Here is a 21,936-nt window from a genome sequence, read left to right as displayed (position 1 = left end):
ATAGGACAAAAAACGAACTTCTTAAAAATTTTAACAGTGATAGTCAATGTTTTTAAATAAGCCATGCTTCTATTCCCCAAAGGGTCCTATTTTTATTTCTCAGCTGTAAAACCTCCATCCCTAAGTTGGCTCGACCTTATGTGGCAGATATAAATATAATTTTAAGATCTCATACCTATATATAGTGCTGTAATGTGTTGGGAACTGTAACAACCAATAATGGTAAAAGGTAGGGTTTACTAATAATGTTCTTGTTGCAAAAACCTTAACATTCACAAATATTAAACTTGAAGTACAAACAAAATATTAACTGAAAGATGTTAAGTTTGCTTCCACAATGCTTTTAAAGTCAAAAGGTGCCGAGCAGTAGATTTAGAAAACATTACTCGAGTGGATCTCATTTTATCCAATTTGCAAGCAATTAGGAACAAGTTTCTAAAAATCTGGTAGATGATGTATTTTATATTGTTTGCTAGTTTTGTCAGGCCTTCTGCCTATTAAAAAAAAGACACAATTGGTAGTGATCGAGTTATCAGCTGCCAAATAGGATCTTAGTTCAGGGTGATAGACAATTCCATGTGCAGGAGCAATAGGGCAGCCAGATCTTGTAGCGTCAGCCTTGAATACATTGCAAGGAGTCAACTCCGACTGATAGGAAAGGACAACGTGAACTTGGTAACATTTGACTTTTTTGTCAGTTTTAAAATGCCTCTATCCTAGTAAAATGTTTTGTGTTTTCATGAGAAGGATTGTTTGAAACTGTAATACTTTGTTCTGCATGATTATTGAAAGGATAAAAAACTACAGCATTTACAGATATGTCCACTGTCAGTTAACTTTATATATTTTATGCACTGAGTAGAGCAATCTATCCGTAAAACATGGCAAAATTTATCTTCATATCTTTCAAGCACTATAATTCTGGATTGTCAATTTGATATGATCCTCCTCTCTGGCTTTAGCAGACAATTTCATCGAGAAAGGTATAATTGGTAATCTGTGGCATAGCACCACCTCTGTTGAAGTACCTGTTGAACTTTACTGCATACTGATAACTTAAAGTAAATGTAACATTAAAAACAGCTATGTTTGGGTTAATTGGAGGTTGGCTGATTGTTAATACATATTCTAGACTAAAGTATCTACTTCACTAGCATTTGTCTATTATTAGTAAAGATTAAATTACAAAAGGAATGTTTGATGTCTGTAATATTCAGTTGTGAGAAGAGTTTGAACAGTTTAATTGATCGAAAAACTGTCAAGTGAAGACATGTAAGAGATATGCCAGTACTGTTTACCATGTATGAGCATTTTGGTATTTGTTGATACTTGCTACATTTTAAGGAAGATTATACAGTAAGAGAATATAGCCAAAATAATTGAGAGGCATATCAGCTTTGGGGATACCACCCGGGATTAGCTTACACTTCCAATATTGCAGGGCAAGATTACGTGGAATTGATTTCCAATTAGTGAAAGAAGTTCTGTATTTGGAAAAATGATGTCAGGAGACTTTATATCTCATGCACTTCTTACGACACAGATATGAAATTTAATTAAAAGCTGAAATGATAGCCAGAAGAATGTAATGTAGGCAAAATCAACTGATCAGAGATTTTTGCACTCGAGGTTAAAATAGTATCAGAGATAATGGGAACTGCAGATGCTGGAGAATTCCAAGATAATAAAATGTGAGGCTGGATGAACACAGCAGGCCAAGCAGCATCTCAGGAGCACAAAAGCTGACGTTTCGGGCCTAGACCCTTCATCAGAGAGGGGGATGGGGAGAGGGAACTGGAATAAATAGGGAGAGAGGGGGAGGCGGACCGAAGATGGAGAGTAAAGAAGATAGGTGGAGAGAGTATAGGTGGGGAGGTAGGGAGGGGATAGGTCAGTCCAGGGAAGACGGACAGGAAAGGAGGTGGGATGAGGTTAGTAGGTAGATGGGGGTGCAGCTTGGGGTGGGAGGAAGGGATGGGTGAGAGGAAGAACCGGTTAGGGAGGCAGAGACAGGTTGGACTGGTTTTGGGATGCAGTGGGTGGGGGGGAAGAGCTGGGCTGGTTGTGTGGTGCAGTGGGGGGAGGGGACGAACTGGGCTGGTTTAGGGATGCAGTAGGGGAAGGGGAGATTTTGAAACTGGTGAAGTCCACATTGATACCATATGGCTGCAGGGTTCCCAGGCGGAATAAGAGTTGCTGTTCCTGCAACCTTCGGGTGGCATCATTGTGGCAGTGCAGGAGGCCCATGATGGACATGTCATCTAGAGAATGGGAGGGGGAGTGGAAATGGTTTGCGACTGGGAGGTGCAGTTGTTTGTTGTGAGCTGAGCGGAGGTGTTCTGCAAAGCGGTCTCCAAGCCTCCGCTTGGTTTCCCCAATGTAGAGGAAGACACACCGGGTACAGTGGATGCAGTATACCACATTGGCAGATGTGCAGGTGAACCTCTGCTTAATGTGGAATGTCATCTTGGGGCCTGGGATAGGGGTGAGGGAGGAGGTGTGGGGGCAAGTGTAGCATTTCCTGCGGTTGCAGGGGAAGGTGCCGGGTGTGGTGGGGTTGGAGGGCAGTGTGGGGCGAACAAGGGAGTCACGGAGAGAGTGGTCTCTCCGGAAAGCAGCCAGGGGTGGGGATGGAAAAATGTCTTGGGTGGTGGGGTCGGATTGTAAATGGCAAAAGTGTCGGAGAATGATGCGTTGTATCCGGAGGTTGGTGGGGTGGTGTGTGAGAACGAGGGGGATCCTCTTAGGGCAGTTGTGGCGGGGGCGGGGTGTGAGGGATGTGTTGCGGGAAACACGGGAGACGCGGTCAAGGGCGTTCTCGATCACTGTGGGGGGAAAGTTGTGGTCCTTGAAGAACTTGTACATCTGGGATGTGCGGGAGTGGAATGTCTTATCGTGGGAGCAGATGCGGCGGAGGCGGAGGAATTGGGAATAGGGGATGGAATTTTTGCAGGAGGGTGGGTGGGAGGAGGTGTATTCTAGGTAGCTGTGGGAGTCGGTGGGCTTGAAATGGACATCAGTGACAAGCTGGTACACAAGCAGCCCAGCTCTTCCCCCCCACCCACTGCATCCCAAAACCAGTCCAACCTGTCTCTGCCTCCCTAACCGGTTCTTCCTCTCACCCATCCCTTCCTCCCGCCCCAAGCTGCACCCCCATCTACCTACTAACCTCATCCCACCTCCTTGACCTGTCCGTCTTCCCTGGACTGACCTATCCCCTCCCTACCTCCCCACCTATACTCTCTCCACCTATCTTCTTTACTCTCCATCTTCGGTCCGCCTCCCCCTCTCTCCCTATTTATTCCAGTTCCCTCTCCCCATCCCCCTCTCTGATGAAGGGTCTAGGCCCGAAACGTCAGCTTTTGTGCTCCTGAGATGCTGCTTGGTCTGCTGTGTTCATCCAGCCTCACATTTTATTATCTTGGAATTCTCCAGCATCTGCAGTTCCCATTATCTCTGCTACTATTTTAACCTCACTGCGAAGCCTCTTCCAGGGATGCCTAACCTGAAGAAGTTACCCTCCTCCCTCAGGTCCAACCTCAGGGAATCTCTCTCCCATTGCAACTCTCTTGTAATCTCTTCGGCCTTGAAACTGCTCGACCATGTCCTGAAGCAAACCAGGTACCACTGCCACATCACGTTCCTCAGCACCTGCCTACGGAACCAGATCATCCCCAAGGGACTACAGTCCACATTTCAGCCTTCCCAATTTTGCCCCAACCGTGACCACCTCTACATCCAGAATATTCAGACCCTTCAGAAGCGTTTCTCCCTGCGAGTCCTGAAACAGACACTTGCAGCCATGCACCGGCACCTCCAGGCACTGCAATCCAGCCTGTCCCAGCTCAGAGCCTCCCTCTCCCAGACCTGCAAAGGACCTCTGCTGTTTTTTATCCTCCGCAGGATCCACAGACTGAATACCCAGTTTCACTCAGCTTTACTGAACACCAAAAATCGTAAGTACAACCAACTCACTGGCCCCTGCCACCCACAAGAGGATTCCTGCGCCTCCCAAATCCCGACTCTGTCCCTGCCCCTCCCCGACCATGCACCCGCCGCCATTGACCATGAGGACATGGCCGGAGACCCCACCGATGACGTCTCATCCGCCTCCGCCGGCCACAGAACTTCCGGAACCGCTGCTGCAGTCACCACCTCCACGTCCAGGTACCACACCCCACACACCACCCTCACCGTAGCTGCTGCCGCCCACCCCGATACTCCAACCGCCGACGGAACCCCGCCCACGGCCGACGCCGACAGAACCCCGCCCACGGCCGACGGAACCCCGCCCACGGCCGACGCCGACAGAACCCCGCCCACGGCCGACGGAACCCCGCCCACGGCCGACGACCTCATCGCTCCGCCCACAACCTCCACAGCCAGCAACCCCAGAGGAGACAGCCACACTGAGCCCTACCGCATCTTCACCATCCCCCCAGACCTCCCACTGACTGAGGACGAACAGTCAGTCCTGAGCAAGGGTCTCACCTTTGTCCCCCTACAACCACACATCAACGAATACCAGTCACGGTTGGACATAGAGCAGTTTTTCCGCCGTCTTCGCCTCCATGCCTACTTCTTCAACCGGGAACCTAACCCCCCTTCCACTGACCCCTTCACCCGCTTCCAACACAAGTCCTCCTCCTGGACACCACCCCCAGGCCTCCTACCCTCCCTCGACCTCTTCATCTCCAACTGCCGTCGAGACATTAACCGCCTCAACCTCTCCACCCCTCTCACCCACTCCAACGTCTCCCCCGCAGAACGGGCAGCCCTCCGCTCCCTCCGCTCCAACCCCAACCTCACCATCAAACCCGCAGACAAGGGTGGCGCAGTGGTAGTATGGCGCACTGACCTCTACATCGCCAAGGCCAGACGCCAACTCTCCGACACCACCTCCTACCGCCCCCTCGATCATGACCCCACACCCGAGCACCAAACCATCATCTCCAACACCATTCACGACCTCATCACCTCAGGGGACCTCCCACCCACAGCCTCCAACCTCATTGTTCCCCAACCTCGCACGGCCCGTTTCTATCTCCTTCCAAAAATCCACAAACCTGCCTGCCCTGGTCGACCCATCGTCTCAGCCTGCTCCTGCCCCACCGAACTCATCTCCACCTATCTGGACTCCATTTTCTCCCCTTTGGTCCAGGAACTCCCCACCTACGTCCGTGACACCACCCACGCCCTCCACCTCCTCCAGGACTTCCAATTCCCTGGCCCCCAACACCTCATATTCACCATGGACGTCCAGTCCCTATACACCTGCATTCCGCATGCAGATGGCCTCAAGGCCCTCCGCTTCTTCATGTCCCGCAGGCCCGACCAGTCCCCCTCCACCAACAATCTCATCCGCCTAGCTGAACTCGTCCTCACCCTCAACAACTTCTCTTTTGACTCCTCCCACTTCCTACAGACTAAGGGGGTGGCCCCGCATGGACACCCGCATGGGCCCCAGCTATGCCTGCCTCTTTGTAGGTTACGTGGAACAGTCCATCTTCCGCACCTACACAGGCCCCAAACCCCACCTCTTCCTCCGGTACATTGATGACTGTATCGGCGCCGCCTCTTGCTCCCCAGAGGAGCTCGAACAGTTCATCCACTTCACCAACACCTTCCACCCCAACCTTCAGTTCACCTGGGCCATCTCCAGCACATCCCTCACCTTCCTGGACCTCTCAGTCTCCATCTCAGGCAACCAGCTTGTAACTGATGTCCATTTCAAGCTCACCGACTCCCACAGCTACCTAGAATACACTTCCTCCCACCCACCCTCCTGCAAAAATTCCATTCCCTATTCCCAATTCCTCCGCCTCCGCCGCATCTGCTCCCACGATAAGACATTCCACTCCCGCACATCCCAGATGTCCAAGTTCTTCAAGGACCACAACTTTCCCCCCACAGTGATCGAGAACCCCCTTGACCACGTCTCCCGTATTTCCCGCAACACATCCCTCACACCCCGCCCCCGCCACAACCGCCCCAAGAGGATCCCCCTCGTTCTCACACACCACCCCACCAACCTCCGGATACAACGCATCATCCTCCGACACTTTTGCCATTTACAATCCGACCCCACCACCCAAGACATTTTTCCATCCCCACCCCTGTCTGCTTTCCGGAGAGACCACTCTCTCCATGACTCCCTTGTTCGCTCCACACTGCCCTCCAACCCCACCACACCCGGCACCTTCCCCTGCAACCGCAGGAAATGCTACACTTGCCCCCACACCTCCTCCCTCACCCCTATCCCAGGCCCCAAGATGACATTCCACATTAAGCAGAGGTTCACCTGCACATCTGCCAATGTGGTATACTGCGTCCACTGTACCCGGTGTGTCTTCCTCTACATTGGGGAAACCAAGCGGAGGCTTGGAGACCGCTTTGCAGAACACCTCCGCTCAGCTCGCAACAAACAACTGCACCTCCCAGTCGCAAACCATTTCCACTCCCCCTCCCATTCTCTAGATGACATGTCCATCATGGGCCTCCTGCACTGCCACAATGATACCACCCGAAGGTTGCAGGAACAGCAACTCTTATTCCGCCTGGGAACCCTGCAGCCATATGGTATCAATGTGGACTTCACCAGCTTCAAAATCTCCCCTTCCCCTACTGCATCCCTAAACCAGCCCAGTTCGTCCCCTCCCCCCACTGCACCACACAACCAGCCCAGCTCTTCCGCCCCCACCCACTGCATCCCAAAACCAGTCCAACCTGTCTCTGCCTCCCTAACCGGTTCTTCCTCTCACCCATCCCTTCCTCCCACCCCAAGCCGCACCCCCATCTACCTACTAACCTCCCCCCAATCCTTGACCTGTCCGTCTTCCCTGGACTGACCTATCCCCTCCCTACCTCCCCACCTACACTCTCTCCACCTATCTTCTTTACTCTCCATCTTCGGTCCGCCTCCCCCTCTCTCCCTATTTATTCCAGTTCCCTCTCCGATGAAGGGTCTAGGCCCAAAACGTTAGCTTTTGTGCTCCTGAGATGCTGCTGGGCCTGCTGTGTTCATCCAGCCTCACATTTTATTATCTTAGAGATTTTTGCACTGTCCACTCACCAGCAATGGGACAGGCAGTTAAATTCACTCTTGGAATTTTGCCAGCTCACTGGAGATGGAATGGAATGCAGGAGTGGTGGGAACATGGCTTCAAAAGACATCAGGAAGGAAGGCTTTCCTATTTACTCTTCCACAATATATCCCCAAAGGTAGGAAAGGCAACAGTTGGGATTTCCACTTATGCAGGGCAGACAGCCAATTAATATAATCCAAAGGCCAAGCAATAGCCATTTATCCCACGTCACTGTCATTTTCCCAGCAGTGGCACATCGCCTTACCATGTGGAGAAGCCTCCAGCTGCGTGTACTTGGCCTAGTGGTTTCTCCCTAGGACGGAGGAAGAAAGCTGAGCTTATAAAGATTCCATGTTACAAAGCAGTAAGCCCTTGGGAGCAATAGCCTTCTCTGCAGCTCTCCCTGCTTTGATGTCACTTCTGAAGGGGTTACTTCTCCAAACTCTGGAGCCTGCCCGAATGGATCTCCATGTGATGGTGCCCTCTCTTTCTGCCTGCAGCTCCAGTAGTGGCCACTATTATTGGTTTTGTTGCCGAGTTTGTAAGAGCTGCTGGTCCAGACAGCTAGCCATTCCAATTGTGACAATAGTCCTGGCCACTGCCAAGAAGATCATCACCACATTCCCTGTGCGAGTATATTGTCAGCGGCTCCCAGTGCTGGAGGATCCCTACATTCCTAGTGCCAGGAAGATTGCCAACCTGCTCATGGTGCCAGAAAGATTATCAGTACAGTTCCATTGTTCCCAATAGGGAGCTCAAAATGGACAATGACTCCAGGCATTGGAAATTATTTTGTGGTAGCAAAATCCCTGACATGCCCTCAGCTTTATTGATCATGAGAGAATGGCACCTGCCAATTATTAACATGGTTCTTCTTTAAATTTGCATTCCAGGCTCAGATTATATCAACAAGACTCGACTGCAATCCTAACCATCAGCCTGAATGGGTCAAGGTCCACTCACCTCAGCCTTGATTTGTCTGAGTGCCAGGCACTGACTTTTAACCACTGTTTTCTTGCCACATAACATTGCACCCAGCTGCCAGGTCCTGCTGAATCCAGGTGGAATACTGACTGGGAGCTCATGAGCAAGCTCCAGACATGAAAATTACTCCAGCTTCAGGCTTATAATATCAGGTCGGTGTTGGTGAGAAGGGGTGCCAACACCATTGTGCACTGTCCATTCATGTCATACATGGGAACACCCACCACCGGGCCAGTTCCCCTCCAATCCACTCACCATCCTGACTTGGAAATATATCATTGTTCCGTCATTGCCACTCGGTCAAATTCATGGAATTCCCTTCCTATGGGTCAGCGTATTGCACAGACACTGCAGTGGTTCATGGTGGCAACTCATCACCACTTTCTCAAGGCAACTATGATGGCAATAATGCTGGCCCAGCCAATAATGCCCATAAGTGAATATATGTATGTAAGAAAAAGAAATCAGGGTTTAACCTCTTGCTGGAATTTTATTAAAACAATAGTTGATGGATCCATTTACAGTTGAAATTCTGGTACTTTTTATGAACAAGCGGCCTTCTGATATTGACCCCATGTCAGTAATTCTATTACTGCTGAAACTAAGATCAAATGCTACTACTAGCTATGGTGCCTGACATTGAACTTTTCATTTAAGTGATCTTCCCAAGGGCCTGTCTATCTTTATCCACATTCTGTGCTGTGACCCACATTGTTGGCAGCAATTTTACATTCCTCCTCACTCTAACTTGGCAATGACGCTGGCACAATGGATTAAGTCATCTTCAGTGGATTCAGATACTGTGGGCTTGCCTCCTGAATTAGGACTGGTGACTTCAAGTCCTTGATCAGGAGTTTTAATCACCACTTACTCTGAGAAAATTGTCAATATTGATGCAGTGCTGAATCCCATTGTTTTGACATAACATTAAACTAAGGTCATCTCTATTTCAAAGATTCAAATCAGTATAATAATTCCATGACAGCATACAAAGCAGAGCAGCAAGCTCACTTTGAGACTGAAGCAACATTCCTTTCACAACTAGGAGCAGTGAAAATGACAATTAACGAGGTGCTTAGTTGATTGCAGTGTATAAAACAATAGCTCTATTTCCTTACATAATGACCAATCCTTACAATCAAAACAGGCCTGATATCTACCAGGATGGGTTTTGGAATAGTGTGAGGGGTTAAACCCAGTGGCTCCATTCTCTGAAAGATAGAGAATAGGCTGGAAATAATTTGCAAAGGAAGCAAAAGCAACATGGGAAAATACATTTTCACACACTGAGTAATTAGGATGCAGAATACCACTACCTGGAAACATGGTGTAGGCAGATTTAATCAAGGCATTCAAGATGGTGTTAGATGAATACTTAAATAGGACCATATGTAGGAATATGGAGAGAAAGCAGGCAAATAGTGCAAAGTCATAATGCTCATTCCTCCAAGTGCTCCGGTTTCCTCCCACATCCAAAGATGTGCAGATTATAAGGATTGGCCGTGCTAAATTGCCCATGGTATCCATGGTGGGAAATGCAGGGATGGGGTGGGTCTGGGTGGGATGGTCTTTGGAGGGTCTGTGTGGACTTGATGAGCCAAATGGTCTGCTTCCTCACTGTTGAGATTCTATGACATCATGACCTTTCATCTATTCAAAGAGCTGGTGTAGTCATGATGGGCTGAGTGGTCTCCTTCTGCTTTGAAACAGTTCTGGAAGGATGGGTTTCCCACATACTATGGAGTATTCCTTCCACAATGTTTTGTTTTCAGATTCATGCCTGAAAGCCAGTTAGTTTTCTCCAGAAAAGATTTCAGTCATGAATCGGTTAGGGTTTGGAGTTGTTGGGAGTTAACACTGTGGCTGGTGAAGGGGGTGAGTGGAGTGGGAGGTAATGGTGAATACTGTGAGTTTAAGGATGGTTGAGCATTGAAAATGGGGGTTGGAGATTTATGGGGTATCAGGGAAATTCATGGGTGGCTAGGATATTGGGATCTAGAGGACTAGAATAGATGATCATGGAGTTTTGTGGATGAAGGCCATTAGTGATTGCAGAGGGGGAGAGTCAGTGTTTATCAGAAGTGTGGGAAAAAGGAGAGGCAGTAATAAGATTGAGTGCTCGTGGTGAGGTGGGCAATGGGAGATTGTGGAATGTGGTAATTGGTATACATTTTTTTGTTCTACTGAGCTTTGAGGAAACATTCCTCTTTCTCCTGGTCACAAAATGTGCTGCAAAGGCACTTATGAATTTCGTCCTTCTTGAATATTATTGGTTTGCTCAGGCGTGGGAAATTGTGCCAGTATTGAAAAAATAAGATCCAAATTGGAGGTACACAGCATCCTTCATTGATCAGCTTGACTCCTGTTACGAATTGATCAGCTGCCCACATCTTACCCCCGTTAAAGGAGGAAAGGACAGTTTGGAGTTATTAGGAGATGACGAGGTGTAGAGCTGGATGAACACAGCAGGCCAAGCAGCATCAGAGGGGCATGAAAGCTGACATTTCGGGCCTAGACCCTTCTTCAGATTTTTTGGAAGAAGGGTCTAGGCCCGAAACATCAGCTTTCCTGCTCCTCTGATGCTGTTTGGCCTGCTGTGTTCATCCAGCTCCACACCTTGTTATCTCAGATTCTCTAGCATCTGCAGTTCCTACTATCTCTGGAGTTATTAGGACTCTTGTTTCTGATTTTTCACCTTTAAGCTTTCACTCACCATAAATGCACCCATCTTGTGCAGTTAAATCCCTATCACTTATCAAGAGATATTTCAAACAGTTATGAGAAACTGTTATATTAACACAAGCCATTTTGTTTTGGCTTCTTTAATGTTCAATTAAGTCTCCCTCAGGATATTTTAACATTCTCCCATCCCATTTTGTTTTCTGTCGAATTGTTTTCTGATTGTAGTTTAAGAACACACCTTTCCTATAAAAATGCAAAGATTTGCATTTATATTGTATCTTCCCTGACTTCAGAACATTGCAAAGTACAATATATGGCCAATTAAGTACTTTTGCAGTGTAGCCTCTGTTGCTAGATCAGAGACAATCAGTTTGGCATATGGCAAACTCCTAGAAGTCCCAATATAGTACTGGCCAGATAATGCTTTTGTGTTGCCAATAAAGAGGTAAATATTGTCCGGGGCATTTGGAATAACTCACCTCTTCTTTAAAATGATGTCATGGGAACTTTTGTTTCCACCTGAGAAAGCATTACGGACTTCAATCTAATGTTGTGAACAGCATCTCATTCAGCATAGCACTCCCTCAATATCACTCTGCCATGTCAGCTGAGAGTTTTGAGCTTAAATCCTGCACTGCAACTTGAAAACACAGCCTTCTGACTGAGAGTGCCACCAACTGAGCTATAGCTGACACCAAAGACTTTAAACTTTAAAAGGGTTTGCTAATAATTTCTGACACTGTATCTGAGCTGGACTTCCTCAACTGATCTCCTGATAATTAACTGGTAATGATAAATATATGCAATTCAAAGAAACGTTCCTCTTCTACACCATCACCAAATATCTCTCTAACAAATAAGCAGCTATAGTTTGGGAGGACTACAGTGATTTTATAGTCAATGGTCTAATAGTCACCTGCTAAGCTTCGGGCAGGTATGGTAAATATAGACTGGAGTCTGGGATTTTCCTCTTCTGTGGCAATTTTCCCTTAATGTGCAGTAAGGTGGGACTTCAAATAGTTGTCCAACCACTAATGACCCTGAAGGATTGTAATGGACTGTTATCACAAATTCTTTTAGGTAGGTCCCCAGTGTGGTGTCTGCCTGTTTTGGAGGAAGACTGGTAAATGACAGCTCCAGAAATGTCTTTATTATCCTATTATAGATTTTTAACATATTGATCTTACACCCACCCATTTTTGGGTTTCCTATCATATGTGACAAGACTTTTCAGACACATACAACAAAGTGTTTTATTAAAGTTGTGTTTTGTATAATCATTCTTTATGCTTAGCAGTGCAAGTGACTGAAAACGTGACACATAAATCATTTGCTCACCCGATTGACACATAGTGGCACAAAAGCTCAGTTAGAATGTTTAACCAGGGTGAAAATGGGCGCAAAATTTTCAAATGATTTTCTATCACTGCTCATCAGAATCTTACCAGCCTTCAGAGGAAACTTGCACCTCAATCTTTTCACTGAACATATTACAGGCTTTATGAAACATTCTCACGCCAACCAATCAATAAGTCTTCTATTTTATTTTAACACAATAAAGTAGGATGAATCCATACTTTGCCACTGCTACAGCAATAAATATTAACTTTAATATAAAATGCCCATGTATTTATGAAACTTGTTAGCCTCCTAACTGTTCAGGCAAAATGAACATTGGACTTACTGTCTGCTGAGGCTACATTGAGGAGATTGGGTCTCTATAGTGGTGAAGAGTGAAAAGTGATCTTATTGAAACTTACAAAATTCTTAAATTGTATTCTAGGGTGGAAAGTAGAGTAGATGGTTCCCTAACTGGGTGGTGTAGAACCAGGGGTTATGATATTGGAGTAAGGATAAACCATTGAAGACAAAGAGTTCTTGTGAATTCTTTGTTTCTACCTCATGCAGTTGCCTCATAGCAGAATCAGCAGGGCCTTTTATCTCATTAGTGTTCATCATTGAAGACTATTGTTCTCTCAAAACAAGTATTTCCTTTCTTAGAGTATCCTAGATTCCTGGACTAGGCTGTTGCTTGGTTACAATGGAGGAATTTTTTCACTCAGAGGGTCTCAATTCTTTAATATTCTTTAATATTCTGTAACCCAGAGGAAGCTCAATCATTGAGCAGATTCAAGGCAGAGATTGTTAGATTTCTGGATATGGATGGCATCAAGGGGTATGGAGAAAGTGTGGGAACGTGGCACTGAAGAATGATCAGCCGTGATCTAATTGAATGACCTACCATGTACAACAGGTTGAACAGCCATACCTGTTCTTACGTCTCTATCTCTCATAGTGACTTTCTGAACTACAAATAATGTGGCGTTAATAGTACTGTTACCAATCCACTAAAAATGTAATGCCCACACAGAATGCCGGAAAAATTCAACAGGTCTGCAGTATCTGTGGAGAGAGAAACGGAGTTCACATTTTGAGTTTGGTATGACTCTTCTGAAGAATCTGTTCTGAAGAACAATCATTATCAAACTTGAAACATCAACCCTGTTTCTTTCTCCACAGATGCTGCCAGCCCTGAGTTTCTCTAACATTCTGTTTCTTCTTCGAATTTTCAGCATCGTCAGTAAAAATGTACATACTTAAAGATGTTGAAACATTTCTTTATTCATACATTAACGGGATAAGGGCGTCACTGGCTAGGCAGCATTTATTACCCATTCCTAATTGCCCAGAGGGCAGTTCAGAGTCAACCATATTGCTGTGGGTCTGGAGTCACATGTAGGCCAGACCAGGTAAGGATGGCAGTTTCCTTCCCTGAAAGGACATAAGTGAACCAGACAGGTTTTTGCAACAATCAACAATGGATTTATGTTTATCATTAAATTCTTAATTCCAGATATTTTTATTGAATTCAAATTCCACTATCTGCCATGGTGAGATTTCAAACCTGGGTCCCCAGAATATTATCTGGGTCTCTGGATTAACAGTCCAGTGATAATACCGCTAGGCAATACAGAGAAAAAAGTTCATTTGTTGTATTTAAACAGGATCAATCAACATTACTTTAGAAAGACTAGTCCATGTTATTTGACTGACTTAATGTGAAAAGGAACAATGTTCAGTGACAGTAGTAAATATGAAAGAACAAACTGCTGAAATTAAATTTTAGTATTAACTTTATAAACAGATTGTACCTGCTACATGAAAAAAAGATACATTTTAATGTAAGTGTAAAAGTCCAAATTTAATAATATTGTCCTTGGATCTTCTATTGTCATTCACATCAGCAGCTCTGTACTCTTCATATATCCTTCCAGTCGAAACTTGTGTGAGTAATCACTGGATTGCTGTACAACTGTCTTATATAGCTTTGTGCAAGAAAGCATAAAATTGTAAAGTTTTCACTAACACAATGAGGATAGGTTTAGTTCATTTACACTTCATAAAATACAAGCACTAAGACATTCTGCACCAGAATTTCTTTAGTCTTGCACAGTTCCTAGATCACTTAATATCCAAAAGTTAAATCTAATTAACTGTCGTATTTTCATAGGTACTCTATTCGGGAAATTTGAATCTGTTTAATACTTTTTACAATGTATCAAAGTGCTTCACACTTAATTAATTTGAATTTCAAACATGATCATTGTTGTCAAGTCAGCAAAAACACCAATTTGCATGCAGCAATTTGACACAAACAGTAAATTAATGAATGGAGATAATCTGTTTTGGTGTTAGAAATGGGAATGGGTACTGCAGGTATTTTTGTTCTCTGTTCCCTAACTACCAACTTCACCTCTCCTCCTGGCAATGATTTAAGATTAAGCCAGTCTTTTTGCAACGTTGGTCCCACATTTTCTCCTGACATGAGTTTCTAATGTCATATTTATGGCATCACGTTGACTGCCCAATTCCACCTCTGTAATACTGATCTCAGCTCATCTCTCAGGCCCTCATGCCTATGTTTCATCAAGACTCTACAGTTCCAGTGCCCTGCTGGCTGGCCTCCTACATCCTACCTTCACAAGCCTGCTGCAGATTCAAATCCCCTACTTGCCCCTCTTCTCTCTGCTTAACATTAGCTTCCAACCAAGCAATGTCTTGATTTTAAAGAGTCATCCTTAACGTCAACTCCCTTCACGACTATGCATTCATTGAACAGGAAAATGATGGCAGAGGAGGGAGGATGCAGACTGCTCAATCTCCCACTGCCTGGAAGAACCGGCCAGTTAAGAGCTTCCCCATTAAAAGACCTCACTTTGGGATGAAGCTTTCCTTTGCATATTGAAGTTGGGATGCAATGCTAAACCTATAAAAACACAATGTAAACCCCAAGTTGAGTATCATGTCTAATTCTGAGGGTCACATAGTGGGAAGGACATGAAGGCATTGGAGAGGATACAAGAGAGACATATGTATTAGAATGTACTAGGAATGAGAGATTGCAGCTTTGTAGATAGGCTAGAGACACTGGGATTGACTCCTGAGAACAGATAAGTCACAAAAGAGATTTAAAGGAGCTGTTTAAAATCATAAAGGGTTTACACAGAGTAAAAAGGAATAATCTGTTTCCAACGTGTGAAGTGCCAATAACCTGAGAATAGAGATTTATGGTGGTTGGCAAAAGAACTGAAGATAACATGAGGAATTTCTTTTTTTTAATGCAACCAGTGCATAGGATTTGGACTTATTCAGCAGCTAGTGAAAACGGGTTCATTAATAGTGTTCAAAAGGGAATCAAATAAATACTTGAAGGCAAAAATTTTCATCTTTACAAAAAGACTTAGAAAAGAGTTAGGAAACAGGGTTAACTGCATCACTTTTTGGAAGTTTTCATGGGCCTGATTGATTTTCTCCTGTGCTTTGTTATTTGTTGATTCTAAAAAAGATTTTGCAGTGTCTGTGTGATGTAAATCCTCTTTATAAGTCAGGATTGATTGTACTTTCTTGTACATCTTTGTTCAAGAAAATGTGTTCTTTTATTCAGAATGAGATTAACTTATATTAAGTGTTTATGTATTTCCTGTAGGTGAGTTGGGGCAGAGCTTCATCATTCACAGTGAAAATGATATTTAAACGACTCTTCTGGCTAGTGGCTTTGGTTGGGCTGGGGCATTTTGACGAAACAACTGTTGAACCAGATGACTCTGAAACTGAACCTGTCACTGATATGAGCGAACCTGAACCAACTGTTGCTATAAGTGAACCTGAAGCTCCAGAAACTATTCCACAAGAATCCCCCAAAATAATTGATGGTTGCCCGAACTGGATGGCAGGAATACCTGGTAGTCCCGGACATAATGGTTTTCCTGGTAAACCAGGCAGAGATGGCCGTGATGGTGCAAAAGGAGAAAAAGGGGAAACAGGTAAACGGCATTGCTTCAAAATAACTTGGAAATTGCAGAAAACATTTGAAAAACTGATCAAAATTATTTTATTCTGTTTCCAGGCTTTGGATTGAGAATTCCTCAGCACTTGCATTGTAACACCATTTAATCTTGAAATCTGTATAGTTTGGTCATTGAATTAATTGCACTGAGTGTGGTGAGATCTTACCACTTCTGTTGTGCCAAGTTCAAATTTTGCACTTCAGTATAAGTCATTGAGTGAGTAAAGTGGGATACCGCAACAGATTATTTTCATGCTTCCTATTGATGAGCCTTTAGTGATGGAATTCATCCTTTTTGAATTAAACATTCATGCCATAATCTTATTCAGATTATCCAGCACTTTCTCTGTTACGGTAATGCCTATGTTGGTGCTAGCCTTTGGTCTCTACCTTATCTAAACAATTTGGTTGATTATCCATGCAATTTCCATATATCTCTCAAACTTATTGGTTCATTTCTGACTCTCCCAACCCTGAGCTTCTCCCTATTGCATCATCACCATTCTCCCTTTTACAATAGTCACGATTAACAATAACAAATACCTCTATTAGACTACTTCTAACCACTTTTCCTTAAAAATTACATACATTGTTCCCAAGATCTCCATTTTCTTCACTTTTATTCTAAATGGTCCATTTGCCTCAGTGGCTTATTAATATAACAGGTGGTATATCCAGCCACTGGCTAATAAAGGGGAAGGTCAATAGTGAAAGAAAGAATATGCAATTATTGTGATATTTTCCCAGATGAACACTGCTCGCACCTTGAGGTATTTACCATTTCTACCAGTATGTGGTACTGCATTGCTTGAGGTAGTTCACTGCCACCAATCATCAGTTAACTTTACTTTGTCTTGAGTCTATCCAGGGATTGATACATGACGATACAGCATCTGCAGAAGAGGCATGGTTCTTAGATAATGTTTATCGCATAATAGCAATAATTACAATTACATTTGGTCAGACATAATTAATAGTTCCTCAAGGAGCTGGAACACACACAGCTGTTCCCTCTGAAAGCCAGAGTGAGACTCCTCATCTCCAACAATAGACTGTGTGCAATTGCAGTAGGATGGATGGAGCCAATGTAACATCAACATTAACCCCTTCAGAATTATCCCATCACACAACAGTAATGTAGTCCTAGGTCATATCACAGTAATGCAAGTACAAGCCAACATTTATTACATTTCAGAAATCACCAGTAACTTCTACAGCACACGTGTGAACTCAAACTGCAAAATTCAGACATACACTTTTCCATAGGGTGCCCTATTGAAGGCCCCAGACCACATTCAAAACAAATCCACTAAACTGATGAGTGCTCGTCCTTTAACATTGTTAACCTTGCTGTTTAAAAAAAAATCCTTGAAGAAGTTACAACTTGTTGAAGGCAGTGTAGTTTGGCTTTGAACAATGTTCATAATTACAGCTGAGTAGCCCAGTGGCACCAGAAGTTTGATTTATATATTAGTGGAATGTCAAATTTCCATATTATGACGACAATCCCACATACTCTTAAAATAGTTATTTACTTTAGGCGTTTGGAAATGATCTAATCTGCATTTCATTCTCCAAAATATCGAACATTGAAAAGTGCAAGTTACTTTCTAGTTTGTTGTCTTTGAGAATACTTCAATATAATTAGCTCGTTAGTCTTGCTTTGGGACAGTATAGTTGCTGGACACCAGAGATCCACTTGACATGATTCAAACTAGGCAGAGTCTGCTGACATCCACAACTGCAGGCACCTGCGTATGCATGTTAATCTGGAAAGGCGTATGTGGAAGAAAGGGAGGGGAGAGCAGCGGAAGAAGTGTACGGGGGGTGGTGTGTTGAGGAAACGGATGAGATGGGACAGGAGAGAAGCCCAGAGGAGGGGATAAAGGCAACGGGGAGAAGTGGAGGGGAGTGGTGCACAGGTAAGGAAGGTAGGGAAGAAGGAATTTGGAGGGAGCAGGGTGACGGAAGGGGATAGTGGCAAAAAAGAAGGGGAAGAAGAGATGAGGGGGAGGAAGAAGGGGATAAAGTGAGAAAGGGGGGAGGGAGGAAAGTGGGAGGATGCAAGGGGATAGTAAGGGGAAAGCGAAAGAGGGGAGGGGAAGAGAGGTAGTAAGAGGTGGATGGAGAGGAGGGTACAAAGGTGAGTGGAGGAAGAGGAGGAGGGGAATGTAGAAGGGGGTAATTGGACCTTGAGGCAGAGGTGTGAGGAGAGAAGGGGGAGGAAGAGTGGGATTGAGGAGAAGGGATTGGAAATCTCCAACAGGAGAGCGAAACTCAGTTATTTGAATAGAATCTCTCTTCTTGAGGTTGATCCATTGCCATGACAATTATTTTCTCCCATTTAAAATAATGGGAGTAGATCTGTGTAAATAAAGTTTTTCTATCATGTGCTTTTGAACAGAATTGCTGGTTGCGATTTGCTCCATTAACTTTTCAAGCAAGAAGTTTACTTTTCCTAGACAATGTGATGTGAGGATTTTATGTCTGACACCTCTTTATACAGTATCATTCCTTTTTAATACTATACTATGTTATAAGAGTGGTGTACAGTTGTGACTGGATCCCTCACAACAGCTAACTCCATAAAATTTAAATGGATTCTCATATTTCCACAATCCTGGCTCACTAGATTATTGCATCACCCAATGTAGCCCTGAGAGTCACTGATCAAATAGGTGCCAGGTCTAGTTCTTTTATAGTCCATTCTGAACATAATCGGACGGCATCTATTTATGTCAGTAGCCTAGGCCTGAAAATGTACTTGATTCCAGGCACAGGCCTCCTAGTTAGTGTCCAGCAGTGCCTGTTGGAAATAGCACATTGGTGGCCATCGAGGTTGGCTTGCTCACCCATCGTTATTGAGAGTCTGTTACCACAATAAATTTCCATCTTACAGCAAGACAGTGCTCTTTGGAGAACACATCAATTATTATTCCAATTCCACAGATGTCACCAGAATGAACCTGGTACAATGTGTTCTAACTGCGTGCTGAAGATGAGGATATACATCGGCTCAAACACTTGGGTGAAGAACTAAAGGGGTCTTGCCAAAGTGGAATCACATCCCAGCATCACCATCCAGTGTCAGAGAACAAGTAGAGCTGCAGAAACACCTTGTAATTTGGTGAAAATGCATCAGCTTTAACATGAAAGTACAGATTAATGGTATGCAACTGCACAAATTGTGGAGCTCAGCTCACTTCATCCTCCTTTCTCTTTTATTTGTTTTAGGATTGCCAGGACCAAAGGGTGATGAAGGACTGCCTGGAGAACCAGGTGCGGATGGAGAACAAGGGCTTCCTGGCCTGCCAGGACACAAAGGAGAAAAGGGAGACAGTGGTTATTATTACCGCTCAGCATTCAGCGTGGGACTCACCACAAGGAATCCTGTCCCAAACATCCCCATCAAATTCTCCAAAATCTTTTACAATGATCAAAAACACTACAATGAAGAGACTGGCAAATTCACCTGCCCCTATTCAGGGGTGTACTTCTTTTCATATCACATTACTGTTTATACTAAGGATGTCAAAGTTGGCTTGTACAAAAACAACAAGGTTATAATTTTCACTTATGATCAATTTCAGAACAATAATGTAGACCAAGCTGGTGGCTCTGTTGCAGTACATTTGGATGAGGGGGATGAAGTGTGGTTACAAGTTTATGGAGACAATACATTTAATGGGATTTACGCTGACAACAATAACGATTCCACATTTACAGGATTCCTTCTGTACCCGGATTTGTATTAAATAATTTTTATTACTATTACAGAAATTCTAAACACATTTTGTTAAGTTTGTCACCACTGACAATTTATGAGCTGAAAACACTAACCAAATAGCAAATAACAGTTAAACAATTTGCACATTTGTTATGGATCACTAATCTCCATAATAATGTTCTATATGCAGTTTTCGTATTTCCCTATAAGATTGCCAATGAATAACTGAATAAATCAGATATTTAACGAACAATTATTAATCATTCAAGTCCGTGCATTATATTACAAGCTAAGGTTTTAGATGTGTTATCATTATCACTGTAAAACTGGTAACATGAACTGTAAGGCAGTCACATTTTGGGGATTATTACATATCTGTACAGTAAAGATGGAAGCAGCAGCTGTATTTCATCTATTAATAGACACTGTTGTAATGTTAACGATGACTAAAAGACATTAAATATTCAGGACAATCCTGTGTCACACTGTGAATTTACCTCAAGATTCCATTTCAATACCTACTAAATTGGTTACGATCAGTGAAGGCCTTGTTCACAAAACACTTTGAGGTTTTATGGAATAATAAACTGTAATTAAAAATGTGTAAGTGTTAACCACAATTTTGTTCATGCTCCTTGTGCCTTGTAACTAGTTGCAAAGGATCAGGAAATGTGGTTATTTACTTACTTGCTGAGCTGGTTTGTTTTCGTTCAGACGTTTCATCGCCATTCTAGGTGACGTCATCAGCGGAGCCTCTGAGGAAGCAATGTTATTCTATTCTGCTTGGAATTTGTACTGTCTGCTCTGTTATGGTGAGTAGTGTCATTTCTGGTTTTGTTCTGTATGGGTGTGTATATGGGGTCCAATTCTACAAGTTTGTTGATGGCATTATGGGTAGAGAACCATGCCTCTAGGAATTCCCCTGCATGCCTATGTTTAGCTTGGGCTACTATGGTTACTTTGTCCCAGTTAAATTGATGGCCTTCATTGTCTGAATATACCAATATTAAGGAGAGTTCGTTGTGCCATGTTGCTGTTAGCTGATGTTCATGTATTCTGATGGCTAGTTTCCTTCCTGTCTGTTCAATCTAATGTTTGTGGCAGTTGTTGCCTGGTATTTTGTAAACTACATTGGTTCTGCATGTTGTGGGAATGGGGTCTTTAATCCTTACAAGTGTTTGGCATAGAGCCTCTGTGGGCTTGTGTGCCACCATGATTCCTAGTGGTCTTAAACTTGTTGTCAGTTCCGATATGTTCTTGATGAAGTTGATGGAGGGCAGTGTGGCCAGTGTGCTAGGTCGTACCGTGTCCTCCTGTTGTCTGTTTTGTAGGCATCTGTGGATGAAGTTGCGGGGATATGTGTTTAAAACAAGGATCTCGTAGAATTGCTCTTCCTCTTGCCTGCATATTTCTGGAGTGTTGCAGTGTGTCCTGGCCCATTTAAGTAGTGTCCTAATGCAGTTTTGTTTGTGGGCGTTGGGGAGGTTGCTGTGGAAGTTTAGGATTTGATGGGTATGGGTTGTTTTTCCCTGAGGTTTGGAACTCTCCATTTGTCAATTGCCCCACTTTAACATCCACAAACGGAAGTTGATTGTTGTTTTCTTCTTCCCTTGTGAATTTAATCGCTGTGAATACGCTGTTGATGAGGTGGTGGATCTCTTCTAATTTGTTGCATTTAATAATGACAAATGTGTTGGCTAGGTACTGAATCCACAGTTTGGGTTGAATGCGGAGCAGGGTGGTGTGCATCTGCCTTTGCATGACTGCTTCCGTGATGAGTCCTGAGGTAGATGGCCCCATTGGTGTAACATTGATCTCTTTGTATATCTGACCATGAAGGATGAAGTGTGTGGTGAGGCAGAGATCTAGTAGTTTATGTATGTTGACCTTGCTGATGGAGCTGCTGGTCTGCATTGCTGTTTCCTCTAGTAATGTGGCCACTGTTTCTTTGGATAGTGGGACGTTGACTGATATGAATAAAGCTGTGCCGTCAAAGGATACCATAACCTCATCATCACTGAATTTTATGTTCTTGAGGGTATCGAGGAAATCTTGGGTTGAGTTGATAGATTGGGGTGATCCGTCTACTTGGTGTTTCAAAGTGTGTTGTA

At 44.1% G+C, this 21,936-nt stretch overlaps 1 protein-coding gene across 1 annotated transcript; it reads left to right on the top strand.

Annotated features, from left to right (window-relative positions):
- Window positions 1–573: 573 nt before the first annotated feature.
- Window positions 574–20,427, top strand: LOC125458006 (adiponectin-like). The gene is made up of 3 exons (XM_048542860.1): window positions 574–675; window positions 15,739–16,075; window positions 19,333–20,427. Exons 1-3 carry the CDS (start codon window positions 577–579, stop codon window positions 19,851–19,853), a joined length of 957 nt encoding a protein of 318 aa, XP_048398817.1. The 5' UTR covers window positions 574–576; the 3' UTR covers window positions 19,854–20,427.
- The last annotated feature ends 1,509 nt before the right edge of the window (window positions 20,428–21,936 follow it).

This window comes from Stegostoma tigrinum, chromosome 14 (genome assembly GCF_030684315.1).
Source record: "Stegostoma tigrinum isolate sSteTig4 chromosome 14, sSteTig4.hap1, whole genome shotgun sequence".
NCBI classification, from domain to species: domain Eukaryota; kingdom Metazoa; phylum Chordata; class Chondrichthyes; order Orectolobiformes; family Stegostomatidae; genus Stegostoma; species Stegostoma tigrinum.
The sequence above is the reverse complement of the archived record's forward strand: the minus strand, read 5'-3'. Positions and strand labels throughout refer to the sequence as shown.

Bases quoted from the DNA above. Each gene is read 5' to 3' on its own strand.
- LOC125458006 (XM_048542860.1), top strand. From the start codon at position 577: ATGTGCAGGAGCAATAGGGCAGCCAGATCTTGTAGCGTCAGCCTTGAA. The intron at 676-15,738 runs GTAACATTTGAC...TATTTCCTGTAG, and splicing joins GAAAGGACAACGTGAACTTG to GTGAGTTGGGGCAGAGCTTC. The intron at 16,076-19,332 runs GTAAACGGCATT...TATTTGTTTTAG, and splicing joins AGGAGAAAAAGGGGAAACAG to GATTGCCAGGACCAAAGGGT.